Source organism: Orbicella franksi, chromosome 5, assembly GCF_964199315.1.
Source record: "Orbicella franksi chromosome 5, jaOrbFran1.1, whole genome shotgun sequence".
Taxonomy (NCBI): domain Eukaryota; kingdom Metazoa; phylum Cnidaria; class Anthozoa; order Scleractinia; family Merulinidae; genus Orbicella; species Orbicella franksi.
The window spans coordinates 31,142,401-31,166,129 of NC_138149.1; the positions used below are offsets into that span (position 1 = coordinate 31,142,401).

General features: G+C 38.3%; 3 protein-coding genes across 4 annotated transcripts in view; 1 reads left to right on the forward strand and 2 right to left on the reverse strand.

Annotated features, from left to right (window-relative positions):
- The window catches only part of LOC145488170 (tRNA wybutosine-synthesizing protein 4-like), a 19,886-nt gene extending 18,827 nt beyond the window's left edge, over positions 1–1,059 (reverse strand). Inside the window, exons 1-2 of one of the 2 annotated variants that reach the window (XM_081466973.1) lie at positions 967–1,059; positions 677–801 (exon numbers count right to left, since the gene is read on the reverse strand). In XM_081466973.1, the coding sequence (XP_081323099.1) occupies positions 677–801; positions 967–1,014 (173 nt within the window). In that variant the 5' untranslated portion in view covers positions 1,015–1,059. Of the gene's footprint in view, positions 1–61; positions 802–966 lie in introns of both variants that reach the window. The other variant, XM_081466974.1, reaches the window with a different exon arrangement.
- Positions 1,060–1,104: 45 nt separating this feature from the next.
- Positions 1,105–9,260, forward strand: LOC145488173 (uncharacterized). Its single transcript, XM_081466976.1, has 6 exons — positions 1,105–1,636; positions 3,124–3,255; positions 4,067–4,123; positions 5,096–5,166; positions 6,528–6,624; positions 7,104–9,260. The coding sequence occupies exons 1-6, from the start codon at positions 1,193–1,195 to the stop codon at positions 7,371–7,373; spliced, it is 1,071 nt and encodes a 356-aa protein (XP_081323102.1). The 5' UTR covers positions 1,105–1,192; the 3' UTR covers positions 7,374–9,260.
- A 1,443-nt stretch (positions 9,261–10,703) lies between these two features.
- Positions 10,704–23,106, reverse strand: LOC145488172 (autophagy-related protein 9A-like). Its single transcript, XM_081466975.1, has 24 exons — positions 22,310–23,106; positions 21,932–21,979; positions 21,241–21,301; positions 20,596–20,715; positions 20,156–20,291; positions 19,757–19,859; positions 19,229–19,328; positions 18,058–18,174; positions 17,743–17,760; positions 17,193–17,292; positions 16,602–16,642; positions 16,185–16,247; positions 15,886–15,960; positions 15,395–15,504; positions 15,129–15,169; positions 14,821–14,916; positions 14,517–14,555; positions 14,204–14,383; positions 13,782–13,865; positions 13,632–13,698; positions 12,612–12,691; positions 12,386–12,526; positions 11,464–11,594; positions 10,704–11,116 (listed from the first exon to the last, which is right to left on the reverse strand). Exons 1-24 carry the CDS (start codon positions 22,425–22,427, stop codon positions 11,095–11,097), a joined length of 2,091 nt encoding a protein of 696 aa, XP_081323101.1. The 5' UTR covers positions 22,428–23,106; the 3' UTR covers positions 10,704–11,094.
- Between the last annotated feature and the right edge of the window lie 623 nt (positions 23,107–23,729).

The window sequence follows — 23,729 nt, forward strand, 5'->3', positions numbered from 1 at the left end:
TCTGGGTGTTCTTAGGTCTGAAAAAAAACAGTGAAAAAACTGACATTAAGAGGTATCTGACACAACATGTAGCCCAGGTTGCATTCCATGAACATCCCTTGGCAAAAATATACCAAGTGGTTAGATGGTCTGTGCCAAGTTACACCAGGGATCACACTCGTATGCCAGCGCACTGGAAGAATTGAATAACCATGCCGGAGATCTTCAGTGTGGTGCACATACAAATATGCACCCTGGCATCCACTGCACCCAGAGGGTGACGCGACTCCCACATAAAAAGGAGGGAGGTGCTTGTCGTATCCTTTAGGGATTAAAAAAGCAGTTTTGGTGCCTCTTAGGGTGTTCAGCCTCAAAAGGTTCACAGCTGAAGCTTTCTGGGAACCTTTTAGGATATTGAGCTGAAAAAAATATGACAGGAGATAATGTGTCGTTTTAGAAATTGGTGAAAAACATTTTAAGCTACGCTCACAAAACAGAATCTTGGTACCTCTTAGGAGTTCTTTTCAAAATTTCTGATGAGCACCCCTGTCCTTTTATATGGAAGTCCCACCCCCCCTCCCCGGGGACCCAGCATTAGTGCTGATGGATTTGAAGAAAGCCTGTACCAGTTGCATTGACTGAAAATACTCTAATTATATGACAATGACATTATTTTAGATTATTGAGTGTTATCAACCTATGAATGATTGGTGCCCTTCTAGAAGATTTGGAGACAAAATACTGGAGAAATTTGTCTTCATAATATCCTTGTGTCACAGTAGAAGACTTGCTTAGTGTAGCGCGATCATTTGTTCCTTGAACCTGTAGTAGATTTAAAAAAATGCGGCTTACTAAACTTGTAAAGTAGATCACTGGACACTGCTAACCAGGAATAAAAGCATGCCAGGGAGAAGATTTAAACCAAGAAAGTCAACATTTAATTGAAATATAGAGAAGGAAAATTGCAAAAACGTGGAATCCGCTTACCTGAAAGTCTCTCTTGCCTTGAAAATGATCCATTTTAGTATGGTGCATTTGAGGAAAACGAGGATGGTACGTCCACCATCTTAACCGTGCCAATTTGGGAGACTGGCACTACTTTAAAAAAAACCGCTGACTGGTAGTAATTGACACGTTGAAAAGGAAGCAAAATGGCGTAATTAACTCTTGGTTGAAAGGAAGTGACAAATTATTGGATTCTTGCACTTTTGCAATGAAGAACTTTATTTTTATTGGTTTATTTTACTACCTGTGCATTGTCAAATGGGGATTTGCACTGTATTCGCCGAACGAATTGCTTATTTACAACGTTTTTTTGAAGCCTTTTGGAATCAGTTTAAATGATGGCATCATCCTGAAAGTGTCGCCGGATTTTGAGAAATGCGCAGATTTGAAAAAGTCCTTTGAAGAATGCAATTCAACTTCAACAAAGTTAGTATCTTCTACAACTGCAAATGAACTTTCGAAACTCAGATCTCTGTTGGGAAGCTGCTCCAGTGGAAGTTATAATTGTTTTCATAATGTGGTGAAATCAGATGAGGATTTGAAAGGATGGTTTAAGAAAGTGCAGGCTACAGTGAGAAGCTTATGCAAACAACAATGCTGGAACACAACACAGCTTGTCACCAATAGGTGCATTCAGTCATCAACAATAAAGGTAAATGTTATCCACTGGTCAAAAAGCCAGTATTGAATGTTATTTAAAATGTTAACTTGATTCTGAGGCCAAGGGAAATGAAACAACGAAGTGTTTATTTATCACTTAAGGTAAGTTGGGTTAAGTCTGGGCACAAGCCAAGTGGCCCATCAGGGCAGAGCTTATCACGGTTTCTGTAGCAGGAAGTGACTGGGAGATATTTCTACTCCCCCCTGGATGGGATGCTAGTCCATCGTAGGGTTACCCCAGCATTAAGTTTGACAGTATCCATTTATACATCTGAATGGAGAGAGGCACTGTCAGAGTAAAGTGTCTTGCCCAAGAACACAACACAGTGTCCCTGGCCAGGGCTCGAACCCGGACCGTTTGATCCAGAGACATTTACTCTAACCATGAGGTCACTGCACCTCTCACACATTCATTCATCACTCACTTTAACTTTATTCCCCAAGCCTTGGATCCAAGTTAGAATTTTAATATATTGAACTTGGCCTACTGATTACATCTCACCATGCTATGGCCTTGGCCGAGGTGCTGAAGGGGTAGGGTTAGGACTCCCATGAAAGAAGGGTAGGGTTGCTCATTGTCTTGCTTAGGGGTGTCATTCAAGGATCTTGGTCTCACTTAGGGTGTTCAGCCAACTTTAACTGTGTGTCGTGCCTGGAGGAAATTTAAACCAATGATTGTTCTTGCTGTGGGAAGTGTTGTGGGACAAATGAGTTCCTGAGGAAGCTTGACTACTAGGCCCTGGCCAAATGTGTCGAGACACACTGTTGCAGGAACAAAATACTTTCTCATTAGCCACTTGCAAAATATGGATTATACAGTCGAACCTCTGGTTGCAATCACCTTTCTCAGTGACCAGTTTTCCAAAATACAAAAGTTTTCAAGTCAAATTACTATGTTTGGAACCTCCTGTAAGCAACCACCTCTGGTAAGAGGCAACCTCTCCTCAGCGACCAGTTTTCCAAACTAGCAAAAGTTTTCAAGTCAAATCACTATGTTTGATACCTCTTGTAAGCAACAACCTCTCATTAGCGACCGCGACCTCTTTTAGAGCTGAAAGTTTGAAATTTTCCCTCAAGTCCTGTAAGTGAACACTTGACAGATAATAGAGCATAAATTGGAGAATAAGGTGTTGTAACATTATTGCATTCCTGGGAAGTGTACAAGAGACAGAAATTTCTCAATGGGAAGTACTGGGTTTTTTCTTGAAATTGACTTTTCACATGAATAAAACATTGAAACATGGGGTAAGTCTGCAGTTACCATATGCTAATGAGACAAAATTTTCACCCAATATGGTCTAAGCTCTTGCAAGGGACCATCTTACATAAGTGACCTCCTAGGCTTGACATTTTGGATGGTAGCTCTCCAGAGGATTGATTTGATTTGCTTCAGAAGAAGTGATTGTTTCTCCAACTTCATGGTGTTTTTTCTTTTATTTGTTTATGTATATAAACCTATTTTTTTGTACTTGGTATTAGGAAAGTGACGCAAAATATGTCCAATTTGTGAATGAAGCTCTGAACTCTCTGTGCATCCAGCAAGAGAAATCATCATGTGCTGACAAGTTTATCAATGGATTACTGAAGAATTCCAGTGATTCAGATATACAGGTACGAAATCCATAATAAGATGTTATGATATTGTGTAGGGGTTGTTATCATTTAGCTACACTGGAAAACATCTTGAAATTTGCCAGGGTTAAAATTTGATACTTTAGGACTTTCTGGAAAATATGTTTAGGTACCAGTATTCTCTAAGGGCATTTTAATCTGTCTGTATGGCTAAGTGAGAATACATCTTGTTGCAAAGTAAGCTTGGTGACCAAACTCAGTTGCAATTAATTCTTGGATGACGCTTCTCCTCCAGCTAGTGCACAATAATACAGTCATTGCCTTTACCTCAGAAATCACTGACAGACAATGGGACAAATTTCTTTAGTTCCACCATAACATTATATGTGGGGTTGATTCTGATCAGGAAATGGTCAGAGAAAAAAAAAAATTCTTCAGGGCCAGGTAGAAGACTGGCAGTTTTATTTTGAGTTGGGGAAAATTGACATTTTGAAGAAACGTCAGGAGGGAAGCAGAAGAAGAAGACTGGAAGAAATATTTGGGGTGGGTGCGATCTCAGCAATGTTTTCTATTAAGTGAAGAAGGAACATTTGTTGAAACTGATTGGTCTTGAATTATTAGGACAGTTGTAAGGAGAGGTTAGATGCTGCTACTATATCTGGCATTTTGCATTTATTTGGTCAGGGACATTTTTTTATCAGGGGAAAGTCAGGAAAAAATCAGCAGGGAATCTTGAGAAGGTGCTGTCTATGGCAACCAAGATGAATTGTGATGTTATTATTATAGTCATCCAGGTATAAATTTTGAAGTTGCATGTATATTTAAGATACGTTGTTGTGAACATTTGCAGGTGTGTAATGTCAACAAGAATATAGAGGACAAGGAGTGTTTAAGTGCATGTCACAAGGTAAGCTTATGCAGTAGACTGTGTACTTCATCTGAGTGACAAATATAATAAACAAATTTAACAACATTTTATGCTGAAGGTAAACAAATAGAATGAAACTGTAGCAAAAAAAATCCTAAGTAATTTACATATGCTATATGCTAGGTACCTTCCCTTCATTCTATTAATAAATAATATTAGTATCTCAATTGACCACTCCCCCAGTGGGGTTTTGCAGAGCCAATGGAAGCAAATGATGAAAAAAATTCAAATGAATGTGAATGAACACAACATGTTTGAGAATCCCAACTGGCTGGAGGCGGACCAGTTGGCTGTTTACAAGCGTGATTGAGGAGTTGAACTGGGGACTACCAAGAACAACACCAGCTGTTGGTCAGAACATGACTCATTGACTTGAACCGTTTTATGTATGCCTTCAATTAAGGCAATGCAGTGGAACCTTGCCTTACGGTCACCTCATTAATACTGTCACTTTGTTATTACGGCCACTTTTTCTTGTCCTGGTGAAACGTCCATACATTTTCTTATTAGAAAACCCTGTTAATGCAGCCACCCCGTTAATACGGTCTAGAGCCACATTCTGAAATCCCAACTTGGATAATCCATTATAATTTTACCCTGTTTATATGGCCACTCAAACCAGTTATGTTCATCTTTCCATTATTAATATTTCATGCACTGATTCAAGTTTCAATTTTTTAAAATTATATCTACATTTCAGATGCTTACAAGGAACAGTTGTTTAGAAGTGTTATATCTGTTAAGATGTCACTCAATTAAGACCAGTTGTGACATTTGACCCTACCCCATTAACATGGCCACCCTTTTATTGTGATTAAATTTTCATGGCCCATTGGTGACCGTATCAACGGGGTTCCCCCTTATTCCCTAGTTAATCAATAAGTTCTGTGATCTCTGTTCTTTGATATTTAAGTCACTAAAGTATTGCTCATTGTTTGCGTCTACGTGTAGGATCTGTGGGACTTTTATAATAGTCTGGGATGCTGTACTGGATCAGTTACCAGCATCATGGATTGTTACAAGTTGGTGTCGTGAATAATTATAATTTTTGCTAATAAATAATCTATATTCACATAGTATTCAAAAAAACATCCCAAAAAGTTATATGTAAGCTTGTCATATTATTTTGTAGAGCATGGTATAACGGCTCATACATTATATATCATGATGGCTAAGCCAATGAAAACTCCTGAATTGCATTATCCAATGATTCAGTTTTTAATACTAAGGTATATGTACTGTTACTATCCCAGGATGGAATGTCAGCTGGCCCATTACAAGTTGCCCTGTACCCTTTTATTCTTACAGAGGACACCCCCTGTATAATTACAGTTTGTACTTTTGTTAAAGTGGTACTATGATCAAATTTTTACCCCTTGATTTTTTTGGTGTATCACATAGAATGGCACGAAAGAATAAAATCACCATTTACCGTTTGCAAATATCTGCATTCGTTCCAGAGATATTTAAGTTTGAAAAATGTGTAAAATATGCAAATGAGATAACTGATGACATCATATACTCAACCCAATATTATATCAAGTACATAAATAGAGCTATCTTGGTCAATTTCCAGCACAGACCACTGGAACTTGGTAGGCTAATAGTTCTACAGATAGCACACCTACAGCAGTAAAAAATTCTGTTTCCGTGGCAACTCACTCTTTTCCAGTCCCCACCCACTTGATTTCAATATTTTAGTAATTTTCAGCTCAAAACATATTTAAAAAGGCCATGAACTTGACCTAACATATTCATATGCTTGCTGGATCATGCATATGAAGCACCATAAGCAAATATCAAAATGGAATGCAAAGGTGGCCAGAAAAGCCATTGATATTGGGGAGGTCTGGAACCCAGTATGTTGCCATGGTAACAAAACTGTCTAGCTCATATTGTGGAGCACATTTAGTAGAATCTTCCTGCAAAGAATCAAACATTTCTGATACAAATTGGCTGAGATATATTTCATTATATTTGATGAAAATTTGGTTGAGTGTATGACGTCATCACTTGGCTAATTTGCATATTTTAAAAACTTGAATATCTCTGGAACGAAAAGAGATATTTGAAAATAGTAGACAGCGTTTTTCTTCTCATATAGGCTACTTGTTTATGTTTTAAAATGGCTGAGATAGGAAAGATGGAATTTTCGTCATAGTACCACTTTTCAATTTTGAGTTTGGTGGTGAAGTAAGCTTTCCTTTTGGTTCCCTGCTTATGTGCTTGTGGACATGTTATGTTCAGCATGGAGTGTCATGGTTGTACATGTTGATATAGCTCCTATCACACAATATTAAACAGCATCTGCAGAGAAGACTATAGGACAAGGAGGTGACATTCTAAAAATGACTGTTATTTTTTTTAATTTTCCTCAATGCAGTGTTGAGCCACAAGAGGGCAGTTATGGAGTTTTTGTGAAAGAGAGTTTTGCACGATGTAACTTAAAGACACCTAATGCATGTTCATCAAGTCCCAAGGTAAGGTTAAGTTGTTTTGTTTCTTCCAGTCTACTGTCACTCTGCTATTTTATGAAGCTTAAATCAAGCTTTTATTGTTAATTTTTCAATAATAAAGTACAATCAGAATGTAAGTTGACGTTATTATTATAATTATAATAATTATTAAAATAATTAGTAGAATGTGTCTTGTAATGGTGAGAGTAATTTTCTTGTTTTTGACTACTTTCTTGTGTACAATCCATGACACAAACTGCAAATACTTTTTATGTTTCTGTGACATTTTAAAGTCATTCCAGTTTTCAGCTCTTCTCAATTTCATTCATTTTTCTGTAAACTACAATGCTTCCTTGTTTAATAATTATCAGGTAAAGTTTTAAGGAAGAATTTGTGTGAGCTCAATAAAGAACTATTATTATTATTATTATTATTGTTATCATTATCGTTATCGTTATCGTTATCTTTATCATTATCATTATCGTTATTTATTTTTTTTTCAGTGTCTATTTACAACACCACCTCCCCAAAGCTCCTCTGAATCTCCAGTAAGTCCTTCCTCAAAAGGAAAAGAGATTGTAGGAATCTGTATCGCTGTACTCGTCTGCGTTGGACTAGCTTTTATTGTGGGAAACTATATCTACAGGCAATTCAAGAAAAAACAAACGATTCGCTTTGAAGACTATGGCTATTCCAGACTCAAGATGCTGGAGGACGATTTTTATTATGATGTTGAGGATGATGATGAAAACACAGGATTGGTGCAGGCATAGCTGTTTTACAGTACACTCTTCTTTTTTATAAGAATAGATTTTATAAGAATATCAACGCTGAAATTTGCGAAATTTTCAGAATATTTTAAGAATGAACCTAAGGCTGAGATTTTGAAAAGAAGATAATTTTTTGTGCTGAAAATTTTTAAATGCAATACAATTATGTGCTTTTAACTTAACCATATACGGGGTTCCAGATAAGTTTTCCAGGTAGGGTGTCAACGAGGAATTCCAACGGGTCAATTCCCACTGCTCCCAACAAATCATTATAAATTTTCTATTAATTTTGTCGGGTCATGTAGCTGATTTTGTCGGGTTTTTGACCTGAGACCCCTTACTTATCTGGATAGGCTCGATTTCCGCCGCTTTCTCGAGTCCGTCTACGTTTCTGAAGAGCGCGGGCTCTTTTCCCGAACAGCGGCTGGTAATCGAGCCTATTATCTGGAACACTACATATAAAATTCTTCCTTTCTCTAAATGGAGAAACTAGCCAAAAGGCAGCAAAAACAGCACTAGCCGTATGCTCGATGCTTATACCATTTCTGCAAGAAGATATGTGCATCATATCGGGCTTTAATTCCTGCAGGCTGGCTCCAAAATTACTTTAACACAATCCAGACACCAAATACATTCGAAAACAGAAATGTCATGCGCTGTAATCTAAGAAGATTCACAAGAATATTTTCAGCCTAAAATCGGCAGAAGAATAAGAATGTTCAGCCTCGGCCTGAAAAACAATATTCTTATAAAAAAAGAGTGTAGCTGTTCGCCAGATGTTTACCGACTTAAACTTATTCTTAATGCACCGAAACACCAGTTTTGTATTTCTTCTGCGATTGATCTGAAAAACTCAAGAAGAGGGACTGCTATTATTTACTGGTACGACGTTTGCTCGCTTAGCAGAAATACTGAATTCTATAAAAACGCGCTTATAGTTAGATCTTTAAGGAATATATGGAACACTGCTTTTTATTATTTCTGTTTAGTTTATACTCGCGAACATTCGTGAGATCTTAGAGATGATGTGGAGAACCACAACGGTGTAGAGTTTTGAGTTCTCTTTGACTTCCACAACACAGGAATAAACCAATGATAAAATTTTCGTAAAAACACGAATTTTTTTGTAGAAATTTTCAGTTTTAGTAAGAGTTTGTTCACCTGAAAGTTATCACGGTATTATTAATGTATTTGTTAAGAAAACTACTACTCTTAAGTTATTATATAACGATAAATGGTATCATCAACCAAATTCTTGGAATCTAAATAGACGCCTTAGTTTAGCACCGAATTTTAAGCGCAGCGGTTGTGCTTCCATTGATGGTGCGCTCTGTAGTTTTAAATCGTACACGCTAGGCGGATTATCAAGCTTGCAGAATTCTCAGTACAATGTCATGGCTTTGTAATTAATTTTGTTTTATCTCGTAAAATGTAATATTATCAATGGCGTAATTAATTTTAAATTGAATCTGCTCTAAACCCCCAATGGAAAAGTTGAGTATTCAGGCAAGACTCTTCATGCATTTGATGTTGTTCCACCGCTTTGCAAGGCAACTACCTCTTTTCTTCGCAAACATTCGTGAACATTTCCGATTTCTTATATCCAATCAGAAAACAGTATGAACTGTCATGTCAGCTGGTCGCCATAGCAACGTCATCTAACGCCTTTTTAAGACAAAAGATATCGTATAAAAGATACGCCATTAAATGAAACGAACAATTAAATGAAGGAGTAAGGTTTTACATTTTCTAAAATATAGTAAAGTATAGAATGTAAGAATAATGAATAGTTTGCCTTTCTTCTTGTAGATAAATGCAGGGTAAGTGCAAATAGCTACTACATATATCAATATCGTAATTGTTTAAAAAAAGTTATTAAAAATGAGCATTTACACAATTTGATTTTGACTGCTTTCTTGAAAGACCTTCCTTGTCCTTCCACGGCAGTGTTTATGCCACCTAGCATGGCCATTAATGATGATGAAAATAGAGGCTTTTGAAAACGGTTTCAAAGGTGGAGCCTTCTGAAAACGCATCGTTTTGAAAATGTTGTTTCTAGTATGGACAGGAGAAAACGGAGGCTTCTGAAAACAGTGACGAGAAAAGCGTCATATGCTGTCATTTCCATCAGCGTTTTCGTTCGTTTTAGTGTGGATAATAGGCGAAAACGTAACAAGAAGTATGCGTTTTCCAATGAAGACGAATTAGCATGGATAGGTGAAAACAAGAGCAAAAACGCTAGTGTGGTCAAAAATATTTTGTTTCGTTTACAGATACTTATAATATTAAAACGCAGTAGTGATGTCAGGGCCTTTGAACGGGTAACGTTCTTATCATCACTTTCCGTACCCCTCCTCCAACGCTAATACTGAAAGTAGCCTCATGTATGATGTCACAGAATCTCTGTCCGCTGACCAACTCTTTAGCAACATAGCAGGGAGTTTAAGTAACGACGCCCAGGACGACGTCGATTAAAAAATGAATTTAAATTTTACCTACGAATCTTGCGACACTCAAGTCATTTAGTTTGTTTCTCTTTGTCAAAACTATTCATGGCTGTGCGCGTGCATTGCAATTCTTCCCACGTTTCTTTGCCGTCCTCCGCAAAAGAATAACGTGAATGACCAAATTCTGCGTTGTGTGAAGAACGTCAACTACGATGGATAATTTTTAAATTTTTTATTTCGAATTTTACAGTGTTTTATATTCAGAAGAAGAAGAAGAGAAGAATTTAGTTCTGGGATAGTTTTGACCAAGAGAAACAAACTAAATGACTTTAGAGTTCGCGAGATTCATTGTCCTCGACGTCGGCGTTTTAGTTTCTTAAACTTCCTAGTGCTCAGGATCTTCCGCGCTGGCCGAGTGCAAGCTGATTATGAAGTTTCTTTCTGAGATCATTCACAAACCTCCGCTATTTTCTAGCAACTCGTGCCTACGCCTCTTGAAAGGTTTGAGAAAAGAAACGATGCAAGCTATGTAGAAAATAAAGCATTTTATTTGTCGCTATATACCAGTCATTGAAAATGATACAATTAACAATTAGACCCGTATCCCGCAAGGGCTACGGGTCAATAGCCCATGAGGCGAAGCCGAATGGGCTATTGACTCGTGGCCCTCGAGGGCGAAGGGTCTAATTGTTTTAGTACCACCCAACTAGTCGGACAGAAAAGGCAATAATAAAATTGGCAAATGCAAGTTGAAGAAATATTTATTTGGGAATAAAACGAAAGAAAGCGTCACGCTCGATTGCGCCAATTGCAGGATTTGCATTAGTCCACTAGTTGGGTGATACTAATCGTTATTATCCCTCGGAGTGAAAAAAGGTTTATATCAAACAAATCACTCCGCGCTATTTGGAGCAAATCGTATACAATTCAATAAAACACGAAGCCGAATAACTTAATCTTGGCAAAAAAAAGTGTGCACACCATAACCTATTACGACTGACATATTTTCAAAACTATACTTTATATGACAACCATTGAAAACTTATGACAACCTTCCGAAAAACCCTAAATACTGACGCCCTGAAGTGTAAAACGAAGAAAATAATAAAGAGGCTATAGAAGGAATAAAAAGATAACTTCTATGGATCGATTTTAGTTTCAGGGAAAAGTTCATCCTGCAATGATCCTATCCAGTCTGCTGTTTTATCGACACGAAGTCAAAAGCTCCTAGACATCAAAGAGCCGTTTTTTTCCCCCGCAAACTGGTGCCTAAACTTTCACACGATCCCAGCGTCGTCCCTGTAATAAGAAATAATTTAAGTCAATTAACCGACAAATCATTTTAACACATACCACACAATTGTTGACTGCTTACAAAGTGCACGAAAAACCTTACATTTTTATCAAAGTGTTTGCCAACAGTATTCGCTACTTTTTTTGCCTCATCCATTTGCTATTGTTTCTGTAAGACTACTGAAGTTCACATTTCCAGGCGGCGCAGCTTGTATAAACTGATTTGTTTCTGCATTACGCCTTAGGAATTTTAGTTCTCTTTTCGAAACTGTACTTGTGCCGTCACGCAATGTTTCTGAAGCTGTTTCAGTAGAGAAGCGTTGCGTGACATGTTCATCAAACTGTTGGCTCACCTCAGCTGTTCTGTTTCGCTGTCTTCTTCAAAGCCCTGAGCGGATGATGATGGCTGCTGCTGCTGTCTTGCTGTTGTCGTTAGGCTCGCCACTCGAGGTGTCCCGGACTGTTCAACCTGACGATCTCGCAGCTGAAACAGATTTAAAAATTTATCGACCTCGTATTCAGATTGGATAGAAGAGCCATAGCCTTGTGTCATTCAAAGAACATTACATGCCACTGACTAAGAAGCCGCGGGTGCTGTCTCGTCAGCGTAGCTTAGCCTGTGCATAGCACCCCTCGTTCGAACGCACAGTTACATGACGAGCTTGACAAAGCGTGACGAGCAAGATCTATCGCTCGTTTAAACTCCACTTTTTAAAGAGGGCCTACTAACAGCCTAGGTATTCTGAGAAAAATAAAGATGAAACGAATACACTACTAGCAAAAAATTTCGGACGTTTAATTTTTGGGACACTTTTTATCTCACTTCGGACAAATTTCGGTCAAAAATTTCGGACACGCCGCTGAAATATAGATAACGTAAATTTACGCCTACAAAACACGTTTTAGATTGAAACATCATCTGTGAAAATGATAGTTTTACTGCCCCTTCAAGGTTTTAAAGATACACCGACGAGAAAATAAGGAAAACTTTATTAAGCCGTTACGTGCCTCAAGCAGTGTCTCAACTAGAGTTCGCTTCATGAAGGATACCAGCGGCTTTGGAGCTATTTAAATGTTTCATACTGCACTGTAAATATTTCGGACGCCTAAAATTTCGGACGGTTTTATTTTCGGACACATTTCTGTCCGAGATTAAAATAGTCTAAAATTTTTTGCAAGTAATGTAGGTTACACAGACTGACGAGATAAGGTTAGAGATACAATTAAACAGAAGCAATTTCGTGCGACGCTGACTTCTTGGTGAAATCTCCTTACCTCGTGCATGTACATCATGCTGGAGTTCATAACCACGTCCCGTACTTGAGCCTGCTGTTTTGGTGTTACAGCGGTAGTCCCCAGTGGAGTAAGAGAGGGATCGCTGAGACTCATGGGATTAATATATGGCAAGCCTTGAAACTAAGAAAATGACACAGGAGAAACAATTCATGAATATCTGTCAAAAACGTAACACTTGAAGTGCAGTATTACAAACAACTCTTACACTGCCTGATCTGTATTCTGGAAGAGAGTTCGCTTCAGACATAGCAGCACTGTGGCTCAAGTTCAGACCTTCTTGGATCGCTGAGGTAAACAAAAAGACAAACAAAACAAAACAAAAAACCCCGGTTATTCAGTTAACGCCTAATGAATTCAACTCTCTACATTTGTAAGACAAGGAAAGCAACACCCTGGCAAGTCAAAGCCACTGTTTGTAGCTTACAATTTTCCTCCCATAATTAGAGAGGTTAAGCATTGACGAGGAAAAAGACTAGTAAAAAATGAATTTATGATTTCCTTTCGATTTTTGCAATTGTCTAGATCTCTTCAGTACGCCTACCGGTCTGAGAACTTGGTTAAGCTGAATATGTAACGCCAGCTTTCAATTCCAAATCAAAATACGAAAAACTAGCCGTCGTCGTTAGCGTTCCCCAAAATACACGAAACTCGTTGTTTTGCATATGACGGCTAACAAATGTGCAAAGATTTATAACGCACGTGTACCGCCATCGTTCCACTGTTCTACTCATTAAACCTTTTGTTTGGTGGCAGTCTCTCTGTCGTTGCCGTCGTGGTTTGCTTAAGCTCCCTAGCATCCTGCACGGTGAGGCCGAAAGTCTTTTAAACTTTGAAGAGGTTATCATAAGCTACTTATTACTCCCATCCAAGAGGGAACGCTTTTGCGCTTTGCGCAGGCAATCATCCTTGAACAAGATTTCAACGAGATGGCTTACTCTTTGACTGGACGCTACGACTCATCCGAACACTCGAACGATTACCGAGTTAAGGGGGGCAGCAAGCTCTTTTTTAACGGATACATTGCATTATGATACGCCTGAGACCCGACACAGGTAAGGTAGAAAATACAAGATGACCAGTCTGCAAAACGATACACAGATTTGAGATAAATAAATAATAGATAAGTAATTGCTGATAAATAATGTTGCTCAGTTCAGCGTTCACGGATAGATAGTTCACTTGAAACCTCACTAATTTCTAATAACACGTGCGAATTCACACCAACCATTTTCACGAATTGTGCTGATGAACTGCGCGCCGTGTTCTGTTGGTTTCCATGTTGGGTTCCTTATCTGCAAAAGAATACAGTGTTTGTGAACAAATGAAGGCAACTTAAAACTCAACACAACCAAGCCCTTGTAAAATGAATACTTACAGAGAAATGAACAAGAGACAGTTCTGTTTTGCCATGCTCCGCTTGCTCATATTGTGTTGCTTCTGTCATTCCTTGGGTCAGCCACTAAAACCACAGGGGAAGAAAACAAGCATTTAAAAACATGTAGATGGATGCTAAAGGAGCCACGTCACAGCTCGCGCATCTTGAAAAGTTAAGTCTTAATTTTTCAAGTTCGTTTGTAATCCGTGTCAATCTTCTCCATCCTTAACCATCTTTGTTCCTTTCTGGTTTATTATTATCTCTTTGGTGTTTTTCTATCTAAGTAAACTACTATTTTCAGGTTTCCTTCAATTTAAAGGTAATTTTGTACGCGGCCAAAATAACTCAAAATACTGTGACGCAATTGATTCTCACCGCTCCAAGTTCAAGAAACGTTCACCAATCTCGGGTCCCTAACTTACCTCCGGGTTTCCATGCCGTTTAACGTCCATCTGCGCAAACGAACAAACATCTCCAACACCAACAACATCGACAGTGAAATTTCTGAAGAAATCCACGATATCCAGAGATTTGTAGCGTAGATTAAAACACAGAAGGAAAGGTGTCACAATGGGGCTGAATAACTCCTGAATCACATATTCCTGTAACAATAACAGATATGAACATCAAAACGTTTCCTAAAAACGTAAAATGAAAACCCTAAAACTTGGCCGGTTATGAATCTTTAGCTAAACTTAAGGGTATTAAAAACTAAATGTGAGTTTATCAACTTACCGCTTTGTACTGGAACACTTGGGAAAACTTTTGTCGAACCTGACAAGGTAATTGACAAATACAATATTGGCGACATAGCACTAACAAAGAATTATTAGGTTAGTAAGATACTGAAACAGAAGCGCGAAATTCAAAACAATAGTTTCACTTCCCTCTTCTAAGACAGTTTGTAAGTATTTGAACGAGTAGTTGCGTTGTAAACCGAGAAAAAGATAGGGTACATCTTGACATGATTAGTTTACATTGTCCTACATCTGAGCTGTAACATGTTTATTGATCAAATGAGAAGCATATTATTACAAACCTCTCTAGTATGCGCTTTTCCTTTCCACGAATCAGGAATGTAATGTGTATGAGACACAATTTGCTTCAACAGTTGTTCAGGGTCCCATGCACAATTCTACAAAGCAAGAAACCAATGAAAACAAAGGGAAAGAGAGAAGCTAACGGAACAGTTGACTGTCAAAAGTTAAATGCTTTACCTTCGTTTGCCTTACGCTTCTTTACGGTTTACCTGTTACGCTTTTTGGTTTCATTAAAATACCTTAATGTTACAAAGAAAAAACTGTAACGTGCCTTGTTGAGTGCAACGTAAACAATAATAAAACCAACCTCATCAGGTATAAATATGTAACAGCCTCGAATAATTAACCCTGAAAAACCAAGAGAATAAAGAATTTAAGTGAAAATACTTTGTAGGCTTGTTCTCAACAGTGAAATGTTTATGTCCACGGGACTTCAGATCACGGAGGCCCCAGGTAGAACCCGACCGCTCGAACGTAATATTGACATGTTGGTGGTAGGGTCGTCTGATCCTTGGTGTAGACATAGGCTTTTCTTGACCTTATTTCACTGTGCCTTACATAAAAGCTTCTCACCTAATACTGCTATGGCAGTCAGTACATGTTCCGCCAGAAGAACATCCCTGTCCAGAAGCGTAAATATCGTCAAAACAGCGAATAGTGCTCCAGCAAAAAACGCCAAGTTCCTGCAACAATATTAGCAACATATTAGCAATATTAGAGTCTTTCCAAAATAAAGTTTCAAGTATATCCACCGTTTCATATCCTGTTAATAGAAGTTTTGATTTTCTTTGATCAGAAATCAAAATAACTTCACTTAGAGTTAGTGGCCACTTATTGGATTGCAACGCTTGAAAGAACGAAAAGTTCGCCAATTCCATCACTTAGCCCGTGTTTTTTTTTTTAACGAGGTTGCTAGGTCACGTCACGTAGCCTTATGACGACACGCGGACACCACAACTTTTAAATGCCGCAGCTATTCTTTGATTGGACAAGAGGAAACAGGCACCTTTTAGAAACTTTCTGAACACCTCCCTAAAACAGAAACTGCATGACTGTAGACTTACTTGGCTATGATGGCCATGAAAGGAGAGACGAAAAGATTCATGTACTTGGAGGCTGGCTCGTACGCTTTACTTAATCTGCAAATAAAGAGAAAGCGGAAACAAGTTAAAAGGACGCATATCTCGGGAAACTGGAAGTTCATAGAAAATAAATTTGCATCTATGAAGCACAAACTATTACAGATTTCGTTTGATTGCTACTCAATGCAAAAACACAGACAGGCACAATTATTGTCTGCGGAATTCACCCCTCCATTCCGCCTATTGGTTCTTGTAATGTCGGATCATTCCTTTTGACTTACCTTGCTTGTAGTTCGTGGTCCAATTCATTAAAATGTCGAAAAAACAGTCTGCCGTAGGCGGACCTTAAAAAAGGCAAGAATATAAACTCAGTCAGCTGATTGACTCTGATGATGTTGGTGAGAAAAAAAAAGATAAAAATTCTCGCTAAATTGTTGAGAAACGTCCACTATATTGGGTTTTCAAATTTTCCGCAGGCCACCTTAGGAAACGATATTTATACTGTGCCTTTCAAAGGAGTTCGGTTAGATGGAGAGTAGCGCGAAAAGCGGCGAGAGAACCCCTCCCGTATTCTTTCACTGACTGTTTAGCGCATGTCCCCAGGTTAGCAAAAAACGGAAAGCTATGTGACAACATAAAACTTAAGAATGGTAGCAGGGTTGGTTTGTAATAAACTTAAACACGTCTGGCACTCTTACCATTTGCGTGCTCCGAAAGTATCAGGTTCTCTTCTCACCATCTAGAGACAAAAAATTTATGCAATTATACAGACTGCATAATTGTATTAATCTATTACTGGACTGTCTAAATCGGACTAAGACCTAAAGTTTTACTTTATGGCAAATTCTCATCAACTGCTCCAAGAGGTTTCAATCAAATCTATGATGAGCACAAAATATACGCTAGTATTTTGTTCTTGTTTACAAGTTTGTCTTTTTTTACATTTCAACAACTTTATCTTGAGCAGCGGCAAAACGTGATTCGACTTTCAAATCGGCGTCATCCAACTCCTGACACCGGCTGCATGTTTTAGCTTGGAGTTTTGAATTGGTTGGTATCTGTGACTGCCATGATTGGCCACACCCCTCTAAAATGTACCGCTAATAACGTCACTTGGAGGTAGCCAGAATCTCTGGCAACAGAAAAAGGACAGAGCGATCTAAATTAAAGTCCTTAACGTCACTCAATAATGATTTTTAGCCTTAAGGCTGTCACAAACCAAGTGTTATTAAACGGTTCATCTTAGGTTGTTACAAAGTACTTTACACCATTTAATAAAATGTTCCTACCTCTGCATAAGTGAAGAATGAATATAAAATAACCCAGATAATAATGAAAGGGGAAAGTATAAAGTTTGCAATTCCAATCCAGAAAATGCGTCTAGCCAACCTATAATGCGATACAAGAAGTTATTAGCAAACAGAAAAAAAATAACTTTGTTTGCATTACTGCTGTGAAGTACTGTCTGTTCCCTCCACCGGGCTTGTCGGCCCTCAGGCCTTGCAGCCCATTCAACAAGATGAGCAAAGAATTGTTCTGGAACTGTTACAGTAACTTAGCCAAATGTCTGGTGGTAACGAGACTGAAGCGAGTTACTAAAATCACCTCCTGGTGGAGTAACCCAATACTGCCAGTCTTTTCATGCTTCAGATGATGGAATTTAACACTTAGCAGTTGTGTGCAGATAGGCTTCTTTTGTAGCTCCTTGATCTTCTCTCCAAATAAATGATTTGGTTTTAGGAACATATACAGTGATTGGCATTTGTAAAAGGAATAGGCCAAAAAATAATATATTTGAATAAGATTTTCTGAAAATATGATGTTCAGAGTTGCACTCACCGACTAGCCAACACAAATCTACAAAGAGATAATTAAAAAAAAAAAACATGGTTAAATAATGTTCAACTTACATGCAAAATGTTAGATTGCATGTTTTAAAACTGGCCATGAAAGTCACAATAGGCCAAAGTAGTACAAGTAAAGAATTGCAATGTGTGTAGGAAGAAATCACCTGCAAAAACGTCGAAGTCTACCAAGTAGCAGTTAAATTTAGTTTATCTATATTACTATATAATCTTAGTTTGCTCTACCCATTTACACAGTGCAAGTTATGTAGATTGGAGGATATAATACTAATTATTATTTGCTGGTCACCTGTTTGCTGGATTTCTGAATTCTTCTCTTAGTTTCCAGTTGTTCTGGAAAGGACTTCCTGGGCCCCAAAATAAAATCAGTTTTAGGTTGTACTTCATTCCCTCTGTCAAAAATGCCCTGAGAAAACAATGACAAAAAGAACTGAACTCACAATCAGGTTGGCCGTTGGAAGGAATTTATTATCTGACCTAAGAAAGCAGTATAAAAGAGAAAAAAAAGCCCTGCTCATGAAAACTTAAAACTGTAATCTGTGTTCATCATTGTTAATTGTATGCCATTTGACTTAAGGTGGCTCAAAACAGTTTCAAACACTTAGATTTTGCTGGGTCGTTATAACCACTCTTTATCACTTGATGCTACAATCATGGTATCAAAAAACTGCCCAATGATTGGTGAACACATTGTTACCATTTTTGTGACGCAATTTGGCAAAGTTTAAAAAAATTCTGTAGGTAGGATTCAGAGCCACCTTAACTTTTCGAAAATTTAAGGTGGCACTGAACCCTACCTACAGAATTTTTTTAAACTTTGCCAAAAGTTGCGTCTTATCATGCTTATCAAAAGTTGATAATATAATTAAATGAATTATAAGCCCCTAAAGCTGTAATTAAGGGTGTTTTTAGGAGGTCATACTGTTGCTATGGTAACCTATTGCATCACAAAAATGATAACAACGTGTTCACCAATGATAGGGCAGTTTTTTGATACCATGATTGTAGTATCAAGTGATAAAGAGTGGCTATGACGACCCATCAAAATCTAAGTGCTGGAAACTGTTCTGAGCCACCTTAAAAGCTGAAGATGAAATTATAGTGGATGATTTTCTTTCGCTCTTTCTCAAGTCAAACAAGGAATTCTAGTTGGTTAAAGTAAAAATGGAAATCCAGAAGGGAGTAGGGACTAATGATTTTGGAATTTGGAGAGTATGAGGGGTATCTAGGGCATTTTGGAATTTCGAAAGGTAAAGGGGGGGGGGGGGGGGGTGTAAAATGTTCATGCCTGCTGTAGTAGGGTATGGATTTTTTCTGGAATCACCCAAGGCCTGACAACAGTCAGTCTTGATGAGAAGCAGGGTCTTACCAACAGTGTGGCTGAAATCACAACTTTACCCAGGCAAGAACAAACCCAGGCAAACTTTTGATTCCTTGACTTAATAAAAGTGACAACTTACCTCTCACCAACAAATGGAAAGGTATACGTGCAGGAAATAACTGACTTGTTCTGCATTGCCAACATGTAGTTTTTCCATCTTAGAATGCGATGATGGATATCTAAATAAAATAATCAAGTTCAACACTAAAGCTAGCTGCAGCCTCAGAAAACAGCCATCTCTTATACAGATCACTGAGGACTTCAAATGATCTAAATTATATGTATGTCATGTCTCGTTAAACCACAGAATTTACATTTACGTGCATATAAGGTGTATCAACATGTTTTTTTACTTTAAAAGTTCCCGAGGAGGTAGCGAGAAGAGGTTTAGCTTCAGTTGTCAATACACTGAAACACATCACTGTTACAATTACTGTAAGCCTTCAGTCAAGTCTGTCGGCATACTTCATAGGCCTGCAAAGCATGAAAAGAGCTCACAGCCCCTCAACATGCATTGTAATGCTAGCCACTAATACTTGATCTTTTCTAAGCCAACTTGAAATGCACTTGCTAAACTAGAAAACAAGAATTTTACAAGGTTACAAACCAAGTTCTGACAGTTCCTCCTTGTGCACACACATCTGATGAACCTTCTGAACTTCTATTAATCGTTTCTGAACATCCTGCCACTGAAGGTTTGTTAGTTCACTCTGGAAACAAGACAAAGAAATCACAGATTAGAAAATTCATTGGTAAGTAAAACTAGATGATGCAAGGATGTTTCAAAAACCTGGCTGCCCACCAATGTCATTGACGAAAAGAGAACTTAAATCCAGCTGAAATTTCATATGAAAACAATGACTTGCAATGCGTGAACTTTGGAGCTGCCAGGGCCAGAAAAGTGGACTGAAAACTACAGTAAAAGTTCCTCTGAAATTAATGTTTTTCTACATTAATTATTTAGTAAAAGAATTTCCACAGTATACTTTCATTAAACATTACCTACCTCTGATATCCTCAGTGCATTTTTATAAAATGCTCGTATTTCCAGAAGCTTAAAGAAATGGATCACAATTCTTGCCACACGAATCAACCAGAAAATAAATGCTATGACAAGGCAAACAACTATGGCTGGTTCCATACTGCAAAGCAAAATATATATAATATATGTTACATTTGATTTAAGGTTAATAATTTTGCCCAATTGTTGAGTATCACGGGGGTTTGATTAAGGGCTGGGCACCGGGCAAAATGACCAGCGCGAGGATGATTTTGCCAGTGTGACCATCTAGCGGAAAGTTTTTCTTATAAAGAAATTCAATTCAAATAGTTTTGCCTGCCTGTGAAAATCAGTTGCCCTGCTGCTGAAAACGTTAAATGGAACCACTGGTATCAGTTATTTCTATAATAATATCAAACAAAAAAATGCTGCAACCTATCACTTACTGCTGTATTTTGTGGAAATACACTACATTGGAGAATGAAGGCTTCTTGTGGTTGAACAAGTTGTCATAATCCACACAGAGAACCAGGAATGATGTAAACAATACTACAAACACAAATTGACTGCAAGAAATATAAATTAAAAACACTCTTAGTTAGATATAAGACACATTAACTTTTAAAACTCTGTGAGGTTTTACTTTAGTTTTACTTTATAATAAATAATATTTATTTAAATAATTTTACTTCTTTATTGATTCCATTTTGAGAAAAAAGGATCCTCATATTTTTCTTCTGGTATGTGTACATGTTATGTTCTTGGGCAGAACACTTTACTCTCACAGTGGCTCTCTGTATCCAGGTGTATATTAAATGGGCATTGGTGAATTTAATGCTGAGGGTAACCCTGTGATGGACTAGCATACCACCCACACGGGGAGTAGAAATACTCAGGCAGCTACAGAAACCAGGATAAGCTCTGGCCTGATGGGCTACTTGGCTTGTATGCAGATTTTATTTACATGTACATGTAACTGGATTTAGGGTTTTAATTCCCTGCTCTATCCTTTGGAACTTTGTCTACTTGCAATGTCAGTGGTTCAAATTTATTCTTTGAATAGCAGTTAAAAACGTTTACAAGACACTCACACTAGTTCACAAATCTCATTCAGAAGAATACACACAAATCCATTGTTCCTGTGATATTCATATATGTAATCAATAGTCAAGGATTAGGAAAAAGTTTTTGCTACTTCATAAGAGTGAACTCAAGGGAGAAAGTGGGAGAATAACCAATAAAATAATAGTGTTACTGCAAGCAACAACAGATCTTGAAGAGCCCCCATCAGCACACACACAAAAAAAACCTTGACATGTAAAGAGTGGTTCTGAGATTGTCAAGTCTGGTATGTAAGTGAAGAACAGCGCCATAGACAGTATTAGATAAACCGAGGCGCTTGCCTCTGTCATTTGTTTTGTATTTTTTAAGGAGAAAAGTTAAACACTGCTAAATACCTAGGAAGAGAAAAATATTTAACCATGGACTTTGCCTCATAATTTTTTCTGGCTACGGCCCTGAAGAAAGAGTCAAGGAACACCCTAGGTTGACTCCCAGTAAGTGTACAAAGGTGTAGTAATCTTCATGATATTTCCCAGTAGCAGTGGCATGTTTCAGCTTTCAACGGTCTTCAATTTTTTTCCCTACCCACAAGGTATTATTCTTTGTAACCCTGTGTTCCTCTGAGTGGCCTGGGGGAGGATAGTAATATGTGCATAACAACAAAAAGCTAATAACAGTGGTTGAAAGAAAAGACTTTTAAAACAATGCAGTTTAGAAAGGATATCCGTATGAAGAATTCATCAAGATTCTCTATGTGATTCCATCGTCCTGTAAGATAAAATATAACAACAATTGGTTAATGAATGGTCTAAATTTTAAAACAGTCTCTGTTTGACTGTCTAAGAGAACACTCTCAGCCAGCTCCATAAAGTTCAATTAAACACAAATTTATGAAGCCGTCTGTTTAAGATCCCAAGATCTGTACTTATTCAAATTTTGAATTTATTTTTTTCATATTCCGTGACACTACTTCGTATGTACTTGTATTTCGTATATCCAAAATATCGTGCAGATCTTCCCGCCTAAAAAACAACGGTCACAAAAGAAGAGTAAACATGTACCTAAGCTAAAGTAAATACTGCCGATATTAACATGTACCTTTCTCGACCTCCTCAAATCCGCGGGCAGCAATATCAAAACCTTGCGGAGGTAAGTCCTCTTCAGGATCATCTGAATTTGAGTTCAATCTGGTGTACTGCGTACGAAATCCTGACATATCTCTCACTGCTTGCTGGTCTGCTGGTGTGAAAGTCACGTTATTTTGGCGTGTATCTTTTTCGACTTCTCATTCATAAACGTTATAGCGACATCTCTGCCTTCACCCGGCTGTACGTCGACATATAATTCACAACAGATAAGTGTCTCCTCTTAAAATTCATATCTGGAAAACCATTTTAAAAGTAATATTCTTGCTACATCGAGAATGCAAGTTTCTGTATCAACTACGCCATCTTATGCGTCATCGCGAACAAACTCTCCTTCCTAACGTCAGACCCAATGTATCTTTGTTTAAACTTCTCAGTGGCTGCAAGCTTGGTTTTAAGAAGGGAAGTAGCGGTTCTTCCTTGCTGTCTTTTCACAAATGGACCTGAATTTTAACAAAACCTTCTCGTCTTTCGTCACCCCTTTTTTCAGTCGAAATTTTACAGCCTTTGTTTATGTTGCACGGAGCATGCGCAGCTTTTCGGGCCCAGTCTATAGGAAATCACGCGGCCAAACGGCTGAAGCCCGTGCTTGTTGATGAACCGGTGGCCTTAACCGTACGCTTTCTAGATCTTTTCTCCAATATTCCCAATTCCCACTCCGAACTGGTGACTTTTTTCCTTCGCCCTCCCTGCGCTTCCGTTTAAAGGTGGAGAAAATAATTACCGTACCCTTCCTACCTTCCGGCCTATTTTCACGATCATTTTGCCCGATTTTGGAGGAAGTTTTGTTCTTTGATTGAAGGAATATTTCTGTGGTTGTAGCTGCTGTTCGACAAGTATTTTTGTGGTCTAGAAGTGTACTAGTGAATTCATGACATCTGCGCTGACCTGGCGAGGTTTCACTGGTAACCTCGTTCCCTGGGCTTTTAGAAAAGGGGAAAAGCCCCGGAAGGAAGTTGCTTGTGAAGAGTTGGTTTCATTAGGGCTATTGCAGGCGTAGGGATGGCGGAGCGTATTTTGAATTGGGCGGGGTGCGGGGCTTACAAGACCTCCATAACTTTTAGGGGGTCTGGAGATGTTTGTAAAATTATTATTTTATGTATTTTTTGCTTGAAAGTAGGGAGTGCGGGGGAAGGGGGAGGGGGTGCGGTAAAACCCCCCAGCCTCCGCCGTTTCTGAGGCGAGTTATAAATCGAATTCTAATTCTTTCTTACTTTGATGCTAAGCTGCGTTAACTGCTGCCTTGCATTTCCGGCTATCAGCAGTGGCAGAAGATAACGTGTATCACACCGAGGGGGTCGTAAGGTCGCACAGTACCGGTGTACTGAATTTGCGGGCTTCCTGTGCTGCATGTCAATCGCGTAAGGAGCCTT

Excerpts from the sequence above, each read along its gene's own strand:
- LOC145488173 (XM_081466976.1), top strand. The coding sequence starts at position 1,193 with ATGAAGAACTTTATTTTTATTGGTTTATTTTACTACCTGTGCATTGTC. Across the intron at positions 4,124-5,095 it reads GTTTAAGTGCATGTCACAAG|GATCTGTGGGACTTTTATAA; the intron begins GTAAGCTTATGC and ends GTCTACGTGTAG. Across the intron at positions 5,167-6,527 it reads AGCATCATGGATTGTTACAA|TGTTGAGCCACAAGAGGGCA; the intron begins GTTGGTGTCGTG and ends TCCTCAATGCAG.
- LOC145488172 (XM_081466975.1), bottom strand. The coding sequence starts at position 22,427 with ATGTCAGGATTTCGTACGCAGTACACCAGATTGAACTCAAATTCAGAT. Across the intron at positions 14,384-14,516 it reads AAGTGTTCCAGTACAAAGCG|GAATATGTGATTCAGGAGTT; the intron begins GTAAGTTGATAA and ends TTATTGTTACAG. Across the intron at positions 12,692-13,631 it reads CAGCACAATTCGTGAAAATG|CGATCCAAGAAGGTCTGAAC; the intron begins GTTGGTGTGAAT and ends TGTTTACCTCAG.